The following is an 11,919-nucleotide window of genomic DNA, read 5'->3' as shown; positions in this document are numbered from 1 at the left end:
AATGTAAAGTTGCTTGTGTTTTGGGTTTTTGAAATCAAGAAAACGTGTGTTTCCCAGGGGCCCAGATAACAAGGTCCCCCGAACTCCAAGTTATCAGCAGATTCTTACAAAACGCCCCTATCAGAGGGGAAATGGCTAAGCAGGCACTCTGGGGCAGGCTATGCAGCAGCCACCCAGACTGCACCAGGATCTAAGGAGAAACGTAAAAGGACGCCCAACCAACTACTCAGAAACTGTCACTGCCTCGTTAAAGCTGCTGGACGATTTTGGAAAGAATCATTTACACCACATCTTAAGTTTCCACAAAAGAGAACTCAAACTCACATTTTAAACTTAAGTACATAAAACAAAAAGTTTCGGGAGGCCAAGGGGCCAATACCCCTTATGACTCTCCCTTGACAACAGTGGAAAAACACCCCTGAATCAATATTTAAAAAAAAAAAAAGGAAGAAAAGAAAAAGAGGGGGAGGGGGAGTTAAGATATTTAAAGACAGAGAGAGAGAGAAGTCTTTAGGAAAACAAGATCACTGTCTCTTTAAAACAAAACAAAATCCTCGTTGGGAACAGTAATCCGCAAATATGCAATCCAAATTGAACCTGGTGGAAGTTTATTACTGAATATTATGTACACTCAGAACTTTTTCATTTTCTTTTTTATTATGAACACCTAGGCAGTGAAAACTGTTATGTTAATACATACATAGACACACCCAAAACATACAAAAATACTATTATTTCAAACTACTAAGAATAGGACAGTTCAGTTATTTTCATGCTATGACTTTAAGAGCATTACACTGAAACAAACAAGAAGTTAAACGACATTTTTTTTTTTAATATCCCAGAAATATACCAAAATATACATCTAAGCTTTGGAATTACTGAGGTTAGACTAATGCAAGTGCTGGGTAATCGTACTTAATACACAAGTCTAAGGTTCTGCAGGAAAGAAATCATCTTTGGTATCTGCATCAGGCTAATATTATTAACATTTGGATTTTGCTTTGGGATAGAGCTTGTATGACCCTAGAACCAAATACCCCCCTCCCCCAATCAACTGAGATTAAAAAGATCCATGTAAAAAGTTCCTTCATTTGCAACCCCCCCCGCCCCCACCCCCAAGTTAAAAAGTCACAGGCATCTACCTAGCACAAAGGTTGTGAGATACAATGCATAGTTGCACAGTGGTGCTGCCAAAGGAAACGAACTACAGCAAGGAGAAATGAAAAGCATGGTAACCCTTCTGCATGTTTTCTCACAAACAGGACAGCCACTTCCAAGCAGTTCCAGTCAAGGAAAAGAGAAAAGGCTCAGAAGGGCACCTTGGCGTGTACTCACTGTCATGACCCCAGAGGTCCAAGCACCCAGCAGAGCAGCCAGGCCTGCACCAGTGTCTTCAACTTCCCCCCACTCTGTGGGTCCAGCGGTAGCCCCCAGCCCTCCAGTCCCTGTGCTAAGCCCCCGCGGTGACCGTGGTTTGCTGTCCGGTAGATCAGCACGGTGACGGCGTTTTGTCTACTGCTTTGGAAAATCTGAAATGCCAATTTGTTCCACGGCACATTCACAAGTTGGCCAGAGCCAAAGCTACTGAGGATGCACCTCTGCGAACCCCAAAGCACGGAAAAAAGAGCCCCCTGCCCTTACCATGAGTCAGAGGCCCCCACCCCCACCCCTAGCCTCACTCCTCTAAATGCCAGGACGCCACAGACTGGATTGATGCTGAAGACTTCCCTTTTCTTTGGTTTTTTTGTTTGTTTTGAGTTTATACAATCATCAAGGAATCTTTGGTTTTGGCTGGAAATTTAAAAAACAAAACAAAACAAAGAAACCACCCTCCCCTGGCTTATAGCAGCAGTATTAAGACCTGGCAAAGCTTTCTTTCAACATTGGGGGTGGGAATTGAAGGTTGGGAACTACATTCAAAGAAAAGGTGAAAGGGCTGGGGATGCAGCTTCTAGAGAGCCCACTGGATACAAGATTGTCAAATAATAATAATATTAATAATAGAAACTTAAATATTTGGATTTTTTTTTTTTTTTTTTGGTCATGTCAAAGGAAAAAAAGTGAAATGTGTATGCAGCAGTCAGCTTAAAGGAGCCTTTGGTGTCTTTTCCCTTCCACCCAAAGTCCTGAAAATAAGCAGAACCCTGAGGCCTCGGAGAGGAAGGGGACGGCCTCCACCTCACCAGGGAAATCTGACCTGTGGCGCGGGGTGGGGGCGTGGAGAGAGGGCCAGCCCCTGAAGGCAGGGTGGCGGGGAAAGCCGATGTTAAGAGACCTGTGAAGACCCCTTGCAACGACAAGACACAGAAGATTGCAATTTGCCCTCACTTTGCAGTAGCTTTTCAGCAGCGACATTCAGAGGCTTGAGGAGGTCCCACCCTAGGCTACAGGTCCCGTGATGCTATAGGCCAGAGTTCAACATTACTTAGAGGAGGGAGGGCAGACCTGGCAACTCTGTAGGGTTTAGCAAAGTTAAAGCAAGTTACTCAATCATGAGTTTGAAATGAGGTATACGACAGCTGCTGGACTCGAGGTGGGCCGCAGCGCCACACCTGCTCACCTAGCCTCAGCCACTGCCAGGGAGCAAGGGCCCGGAGCTACGGGCGGTGCGGGAGGCGACCTCTGTTCCCTGGGAGAGGGAGACCCCCCGTCCCGGGGACCGAGTACTGCACATGCGCTCCCGCAGGCAGAGGCGAGGAGCTGGAAGAAGTCCGTCGTGCCTCTGCCTTTGCCTCAGGGGCAGCCCGCCACGGACGCTGCAGAGAACCAACCTGTAGTATGACCACCGAGCCTTCTGCTCCTTCCGCCGCCCCCCGCCCCCAACGCTGGCGGTTTCCAATACACCCAGGCTGGGATCAGTCCGCTCAACTCTTAGCGAAGTCCGGGCCTCCTCCTGCAGACCTGGGCAGGCCCGAACCGGAAACGCGGCACCCCGCGCACCTGCCGCACGGCGTTTCCTGGCAGAACCGCCTACACGTCAGCCTCCAAGAGCCTGGGAGGGCTCGGTGGAAGCGCCCTTCCCCTACTGGGCTCTGTCCTTTCTCACTGTGTCACTCGAAGGAGATTCCAGTGTGAAAACAAGCGTGGCGATGTGCCGCTTTCGCACAGCACTCTCTCGGGCTGCCCGCCTGCGGCCCTCGGGGTCTAACGCTGGAGCTCAGCGCTGCTGCCAGGTCAGGAAAGAAGCCCGAAGAGCTGCTTTCTAAGGTTGTGGCTGACTCAAAACAAGGATGAGCCGGTCAACTGAGAAAACACGGGGGAACTTTGCAGCAGACCTCAATGTTTTTTTACAGTAAATTACTTCTGGGGTCTGAACTTGCTGACAGTGTCCTGGGTTTGAACCAGAAGGTGGTGCCAGGTGACAAAGCCCTGTGCAGAGCGGGCAGATGCAGGGACACCTTCCCTCCCCAGCCTGGGGAGGCTCACTTCCACACTCCAGGTGGTGTTCCCTCACGCACACCTTGTTTTCCGTAACGTCTGTGTCGAGTGCTCTTATCCTCACTATCCCTATCACCTACTTACAAACCTCTCTAGCGCTTTGAAAGTCACACAAGATTAATACCACTTTTACATAATGTCAGAACAATGAGATTATTAGTAAAGCTTTCATGAAGTTCTGCAACCTGATCATTTCTTGACAGAGTATCAAGAGAGCAATAAATGACCCATCTTTCTGTGTCCCACCAATAGTACACCAAGACAACAAACTTCTGAACTCCCTAGAACTCATGTATAAAACCATTTTGGAAAGATAACAGCTCCCTGGGAGAGTAAAGGAAAGTCTTTTGGTTTTCCATGTAATCCTGCTCTTGAAAATGCTTATCCCTTACAAGTGACAGAACAGAGATAGCACGTCTAGGTATCATCTGAACTCAAACAGACTGTACTGGTTCTATTTATAAGTGTTAGATAAAGGGAAATGAAGAAAAAAATTCTACCCCCCATCTTTTGCCCTCCCCCCAGTTTGCCAGCAATTCTAAGAACATCACGGCTGCACTGAGCAACTCTATCCATCTTTACAGAGCCAGCAGAGTGAAACTAAATCAATCTCTTTTCCAAAGCCAGGATAACCAACAAGACTTCCTTCAAAAAGGGGGTAAGGGAGGAGAGAAAGGACAGGAGAGGAAAAAGAAAAGAGACATAGGTACAGCTTTTTCCAAATTTCAGCCTTTAACTCCTATTCTCTCTGCCTATTTTGAAACCCTAAGAATAAACAGTGACATAGCAGTGTCTTTGGTATCCAAACCAAATCCCACTCAAGTTCTGTGAGATGGATGGTTTATTTAAAAATAACCTTTTTGGAGATATAGTCTATATCTGAACGTGGGGAGCCAAGACTGTCTGTCTGGGCAGAAAGGGCTCTTCAATTTCTCCTACACCGGCATCATTTCTCATTCACATTCCCACCAAGAACAACACTCTCCTCAATCTCAGCAACCTACCAATCCCTAAAGGTCACACCTTAGCACACGTGTGAGGCAAGCAGGTTGGCTTTCAACTGCTTCGTTTGGTTTTACTTCTGTTTGCATTTTTTGGTCTAGACAGAATTAGCCTTGGTATGAAAAAAGGAAGTAGGGTTTTAAAATGTTGGGCTACTAGCACAACATTCAGTAACATGACAGAGGGTGACAAAAAGAACCTGTTTTACTTTAATTTCCCTCGACTAAGATGCATCACGAACTCATCTTTCCTCTCCAAATTAAATGGCGCATGTCCACTTCTGCCTCTATCTCTCAACCACACACCCAGATACCCACACATTCGTCCTTTGCCTAAGCTCTTGCTACATAGAGAGGTAATGAATCCTTAGGAGAGGATGGCAGGGTCTGGGGGCAAGAGCGACCATAGGAAGGGATGTAAATGTCTTAGGGGACCCTGAACCTCCAGGACAACCCATGTGCGACCTGCAAGCCACCACCACACACTGCAATGCAGGTCTAACCACAGAGAGGCCAATGAATCCCAAACCCATCCCAGGGATAATTAAGTTTCCTTTGGCAAGACAGATATAAGGAAAAACAAACACACATGAGCAACGTTTTCCTTCTAACATAATCAACTTCTCCTCTCCCCACCCCAACCCTCCCTAACCCTATAAATTGTAACCTATAAACAGGATCCCAAATACATACAGCATCGATCATGTTTATCAATCATAATAAACATCAGTTCAACTAAATGCTACAGCTAGGATTATTTCCACTATTTATAAAGTTTTCTTCTTTTTATTTATTTGGTTTTTAGATTAAAACCAGGTCTGCAACAATGCTAAGCTATACTGAGGTATTTTATGAAGGTGCCAGAAGCTAGCTGTTACCCACCAGCATTACCCTCACAGATTAAGGTATCACCATTCAAAAGGAAAAGGAAGAGAAGGAAGAGGGAAAGGAGCTCCAGGTCACAGAATCAAAGTAAGAGTCACCCAAGTTACTGCTTTTAGAAAAGGCCAAGAATAGAAAAGCCAAAACAAGGAACTAAGTGCTTCATGGATAAGGACGATCAGAAGAAAGCAACAGCTCAAAAACCATATGGAAATCTGGGTGTAAACTGGACAAATCTGAGAAAAAACGTATTTCCCTGCCCTCCTAATGAAATCCTTTCAAAGATCTTCCTGGAAGTCTCAGGGGTGTCCCATTTAATCTCTTTGGATTAAGAAAAGAATGAGGCAGAACAGGATTAGTATTAGCTCTTAATGATAAAAGCAGTCTAGTTATCCTATTCCTGTCCAAGCTCACATTTGTACTGTGTCCACCATTATGCAAAACTGCATAATAGCGGATCTTAAGTTATTTTTCTTAAAGAATGGCAAAAGATTCTTTTTCCTTCTCAAAAATGAAGGTAAATGCTAAGAAAGATTTACCATTTTATAATGTCGTCGTCAAATATGTTTTAAGATGGAAAATGACTTCAAAATGGCCAGGGCTATGACTACATGAACAATGTCACACATGACAGGCTTTTCTCTCTCTCTCTCACACACACACATGCACTCACAATGGTTATGATCAAAGTCATCCATCAATTCTTGTCCACTGGAATCACTTTAAATTTCAGGACTTTAGTCATTTTCTCCGTTAGCACTGATGGTCTCTTAACATTTTCAGCTCTATCAATAATCATGGTTTGAGGAATAAATAAACTTTAAATTCATCGATTTAAATGCTCATTTAATGAGAAAGTATTTGGCCAAAATCTCATACTCAATCGTTGCGGCTCTTCTTTAACTGAGGTTACCAAGCTGCGGACTGACCTGGGGGCTGCCCCTAAGGGGTCTGAGCCCCAAGTGTACTGCCTGCAGGAGGCCGAGGGGTGCGCCTCACCGTCAAGGTTGCCGCCAGCCCTGGTGCTGGGGACTTCTCCCCACCAGCCCTCCTCCCTTTTCTTCCTCTCTCAACGGGTTTATTTTTTTTCTTGGCGAAGAAAGTTTTGTGAGGATGACAAGGGACGGGAACAACTTTAGACTGTGAACTACAAAGAGTTTCTTCTGTAAGCCAAGTGTTTGTTATACACTAATTGCAATGTTTACTCTCAGGGGTTAGAACTTTAAAAATCTGCAATGATTTCCTGTATCTGCAAATGTACCCAGCTTTCCCAGCAATTTATTTATTTTTTTCCCCCAGCAATTTAAATAGAAAATGTAACGTTAAAGATTGGGCTGACCTTAAAGATTGCGCCAAGCAATGTCTGTGCTTCTGGATAATCTAGACTAGGTTTCCCCCATCTTCCCATTTACACGAGAGAGGACAAAATAATATAAAAAAGAGGTATAATTGTGCTTTTTTCCCCCCAACAATGAATGAATTATATAAAACGAAATGGCATGATAATCTCACTAAAAATCTTTTAATTATAACCTTATTTTCCCTTTAAAACAAAAAAAAGGATTGTTAATTTCTAATAATGCCACCATGAAGTACAGATAGGTATGGTCCTACACAAAATGAAAGTTGGATTCCTTTGGTTCCATTTCTTGAGTAATAAGTTGAGTAAATTGGGATGGTACTGGTCTTTATCAAATAAATAAAAGGAAGTGTGTACTGTGTCAGGTAATGGAGATGAACATTTTTTTTAATTCTAAAAAGCTGCCTATATAATTTCAGAAACATTTAAACTAATATAGCACTCAACTTATTTCTTAAATTAGGAACAATAATACTGTTCCTATGAGAAGCCCTTTTCTACGTCTTTCTGCTCAGTCCTTCAGATTCATACAGGGTATAAATAAAGTTCATGACCAAACTGCACTGCTTGTGATAAGCAGAATTCAATTACATTCACCACTCCCTAGGGAGGGCCCATTACCATGGGCAAATATAGTATCACTATAAATGCATTCAGAATTAGTCTTTGGTTTAATATGTATTCACCAAATTCAGGGATGAAATAAAATTTGCATAATCATTAGGGGGGGAAAAAGAAGAATGTACAATGAGTTATGATGACCTATCTGGCCCATCCGCTTAGAAATGCAGAAAACTCTACCAAACACCTCTTTTTGATCAAATGGCCCCCTTATTTTCTAGACTCTCCCATATAAGGGGGTTAAAAGTTAAGTCTGACCTCAGCTTAGGAGACTCACTCAATTCAAAAAGCATTTCTTGAGATGATAAAAAAATATAAAGTAAAAAAGGACTAAAGGTTGGGTCATGAAGCAGTAGGATCAGCAGAATATCTAGGGGTGGTGATGGGGAGGTGATTTTAAACTAAACACCCATCAACAAAGTCTTTTAGTGTTTCATATGTACATGTACAAATGTATCTTTCATTTTACAGTTTGTCTTTAAATAAGAAAAAAATGAGAAAAATTTTTAAAAGTTACCTTTGTCTAAGGATTTATTTCTTTTAAACACATATTTTTATGCTGGTTTAAGGTTTATCCTCATAAGGTGATCCACACACACAAAAAGGCAGAATCCCCTTATCCCAGATTGACTAGAGAATACAGACAGGGCAGGGAATAGAAGACCATCGTACTGACATTTAAAGCTTAATATCTTTTAAAATATTGAATTCTGTTGGTGAATCTGATTTGGGAGAGGGAGCATCTTTTGAACCACACAGGAAAACAAACGAACAAGCACAGCCTTTCCTTGCCCTTCCTTTTGATCCACTGGGTTTGAGTTCCTGAGGACTCCACACTTCCTTTGGTAGCAATTTTGGGAAATTAATGCTATAACCTCTAATCCAGGATGGTGGGTCTCAGCATTTCCCTCCCTGAATCCTTCCTCCTAACTTACTACTCCCAGGGGAGGGACTCGTTCCAATGGGCAGCCAGAGTATTACTGATGGCCCTAAAACCATTTGCACAGACTAAAGTTAGAGATGTCAAGTCAGGATAAAAGATTAAACTTAACTACATTAGAGAAATAGCCATATGGAGAGGAGAGAAACTCGTAACTGACACTACCATTCTATTTACACACCCAACTACATAAACTAGTTAAAATCAAGGTAATGTCCGCCCAGAGGATATTACAATTTACCAACATAAACGATTAAAACAAGCAGCAACTTTTATATAAAATTAATAAAGACAAATGAAAAAAAGAAATTGTCAGTAGCATCTATCTCTTCAATGTGTCTGAAATGCACGTTATAAACTAGTCCATTAGTACAGCAGCTTGCTAAAAATTGACTTTGGTTCAAGCTTAGTTAAAACAACAACAACAACAACAACAAAAAACACACCACACATAAAAAAGGTGGATGGACATTTGTTAGTTTCCCTGCTTGCAGTTCACTGATTTTGGAGGGATTTTAGGGAAGGTGAACTCACTGGTGAGAAGAGGAAATTTAGGTTGATAATTAAATACAACGTGAAATAAAACAGGAAGACAGAAGCAACAAAAGAAAAACTAACAAAGGGACTAAAAATGTTTCTGGCCTTTTAATATGAAGGTGCCTGTCTCCCACTTAGATGATCACAAAGAAACATACACACCGTGTCTGTATCACTGCCTTTCCCAACACTGTGAAGAGACAAATACAGATTCCCAGCTCCCTTCCGGAACACAAGCAGAGCAATCAGAATGAAAATGACGTGTACACCCTCTCTCAGACCCCAGCTCGAAAGGGGGGCGGCAAGTGCAGTCTTGGGCCTCCAGAGACATAAGCAAGCACCCACAGACACCAAATGGGAACCCTGACCTCCAAGATGAAGGGAAGCTCAGATGAGCCACACTGCAGAGATCCAGTCTTCTGGGAAATGTTCTGGTACAGATATTGTAATCATACTATGCTGACAGAAAGGGGAACTGAATTTCCAAGTTAGCCTCATTCCTCTTCATCTACTTCCATAAACTCTTCCTTTCCATGGGCTCATTTACATAGTCTAGAAACACCCTGAAAACAATTCCAGAAGCTAATCACTTTCTACATTGTATAGCGAGACGGGTATTGCCATTGTGACCTACCTAGCTGGAGCATCACTAACAAACCAAGGAGACACTTGAGGTGTGTGCAAAGTTCCTGCTCAAAGTCCTTCAAAGGTTCTCAAGACCCCATGCCCAGCTAGTAAGTGCATTCTCCAGTCAGGGAAGCAAGGAGCGTCTCAGGGTTAGAGGAGTTTACGCGCCGTCCAGTGAAAAGGAAGCCTGCGGCCAGAGGAAAAGGTGGTAGCCTCAGACTCTTCTCATCACACCTCTTTGGGAATACAGAATTGATGGCAATAGTCTAGTGGAGTTCCTTCAGAAAACAAAAGAAGGGCGGAGTTTCCCAATTTCCGTAAGTCAATTCGCTCTTTGCCAAGTAAATGAAAGGAAGTTTGGATGAAAAACTTCCACAAAATGGAAACAAACAAACAAACACACCAACAGTAGGAGCATTTTTCAGGAGATAAGAAATCAGGAGAACCACCAAGTCAGGTGTCTGCAGTAGTCTTTGCTCTTCGGGCCCAGATCCTGCCCTGCCGCGCGCACGGCCGTCCCCATGGGAAGTTGCAGAGGCAGCACCAGGGCACCGCAGGGTCTGGGCCTCAGGGTCATTCAATGATCTGGGGTGAGTGAGAGCTACAGTTCAGCAGGAATTCCTTCCTACACAAAAGTGCTCCAAAGGCACCACCTGATGGGGGGAGGGGGCGTGTGTGGGATGGGAGTGTTTGCACACACTGCCTTCAGCTTCTGCACCAAGCCTCTTGCATAAGTGGCAAAAGAAAATAATTTTCTAGCACCTCTGTAAGAGTCATCAAGGATAAGGAAACCAGCAAGAACATTCCCCGCAGTTAAGAACGTAAGTCTCCCCTTACCCCCAAACCCTCCCTCCCCACAGTGTGGGAGCTCACTGAAATAGGATCCAGGAGCAAGAGATAAACATGTCCAAACTATATATATATATAAAAAACAATAACAACAACAACAATAATAATAGAGATACAGTAATACAGGCCTGCCTAAATTGTACCAGTTAAGAAAGGAACCCCCAACGCAATTGATACGATTATAAACACCTTGTTATGACTTAATGGCCTGTACAACAGACCCATAAAAATGATTTTTTTTTTTAAGAAAAAAGAAATGTAGACAAACAAGAAATCCCCTTCCTATATTGGAATTGGTAACCCACCTTAACTTGTCATCATGACTGCTGGAAATGATAAGTAGTCCTTTCACTTCTTTTTTGTTTTTGACTTTTTGTTTCTGCTTTTTTTTTTTTTTAATTTTTGGTTAGAAAGTTCTCCAATCCATGAAGCAATCCTGAAAAGACAGTGTTTTATTACAAAATTAGGCAAATGTTGTCCTGTCTCCATCCTTCTTTTTTTCCTGGTATGCGTTCTTTTCCTTCTCTCCCTTCTTTCCCTTGCTGCTGAAACATGGCAAGAGGAAGCCAATCACATTTTTCAGTCTCAGCCTGGCTGGCAGCCCGATCGTGCCGCGAGTGGAAAAGGCCAGTGGCAGCCCCGTGCAGCCCAGCTCACTGTGCCTTGGAGGCGGTGGTGGTGGTGGAGGCGGCCCCACTGGCAGAGGCCACTGTGAAGAGAGAGTTCTGGATGGACTCAGCGGAGGTGGAGGTGGCGTGAAGGCTGGCTACAGGTCCAGAGTTCCCTGCGGAGGCCGCAGCGGCAGAGACCAAGCTCACTGGGTTGCTGGTGAGCAGAGAGAGGTTCTGAGGGTTCAGGAACAGGGGGGCAGTCACGATGTTGGGGGCTCCTCCTGCATTGGCAAAGACCAGGTTCCCAGTTGCATCCAGTGACGTTATTGGAAGAGAGCCACCAGAGGCAAGAGCTACAGACAAAACGCCCCACAAACAGGCAGAAAGGAGAATGTTAAAACCATCCTAGAGAAGCCAAGTAGCACATCAAATGTACTGAGTCTTCCTACAACCCAAGTGGAAAAAGTACAGCCCTTAACTGACTTATCTTAATCCCAGCGCTCGCCTGTCACCAACTGAAGTGTATTGATAATTTTGGAAGAGGCTGAACAGCTGTATTCTAACGAAGTTAACGAGCACAAGCAGTACAGGTGGGGGGGGTCACACTGCGTCCTGGGGCCTCAGCTTCCCAGAGGACTTCATCCTCCCAGGAGTATTTACTAAGTCCGATCAGTTTGTTTTTAATGAAGATTGCTGATTTTACATGTTCATTCAAAAGGCAAACTAGATACAGTGACTGGGGCACTAAAATACAGTTAGCTTTTTGCCAACTAACTGGCATTATTCATAAATTTGAGCACTTTTTAAAAGTAGGATGTACGGGGCGCTTGAGTGGCTCAGTCCTTGGGCGTCTGCCTTCGGCTTAGGTCATGATCCCAGGGTCCTGGGATCGAGCCCCACATCGGGCTCCCTGCTCAGCGGGAAGCCTGCTTCTCCCTCTCCCACACCCCCTGCTTGTGTTCCCTCTCTCGCTGTGTCTCTGTCAAATAAATAAATAAAATCTTAAAAAAAAAAAAAGATGTACAAGATGAAAACCAGCTTTGAAAATGG

At 43.8% G+C, this 11,919-nt stretch overlaps 1 protein-coding gene across 7 annotated transcripts in view; it reads right to left on the bottom strand.

The window, feature by feature from the left end:
* Positions 1 to 587: 587 nt before the first annotated feature.
* POU2F1 (POU class 2 homeobox 1) overlaps positions 588 to 11,919 on the bottom strand; it is a 183,415-nt gene continuing 172,083 nt past the window's right edge. For all 7 annotated transcript variants that reach the window (XM_081824529.1, XM_081824530.1, XM_081824526.1 and 4 more), the window contains one exon: positions 588 to 11,222. In XM_081824529.1, coding sequence (XP_081680655.1) covers positions 10,912 to 11,222 — 311 coding nt within the window. In that variant the 3' untranslated portion in view covers positions 588 to 10,911. The remainder of the gene's footprint in view (positions 11,223 to 11,919) is intronic.

This window comes from Leptonychotes weddellii, chromosome 6 (assembly GCF_054177405.1).
Source record: "Leptonychotes weddellii isolate Sample4059 chromosome 6, ASM5417740v2, whole genome shotgun sequence".
NCBI classification, from domain to species: Eukaryota; Metazoa; Chordata; class Mammalia; order Carnivora; family Phocidae; genus Leptonychotes; species Leptonychotes weddellii.
This window is presented reverse-complemented; position numbering and strand designations above follow the sequence as displayed.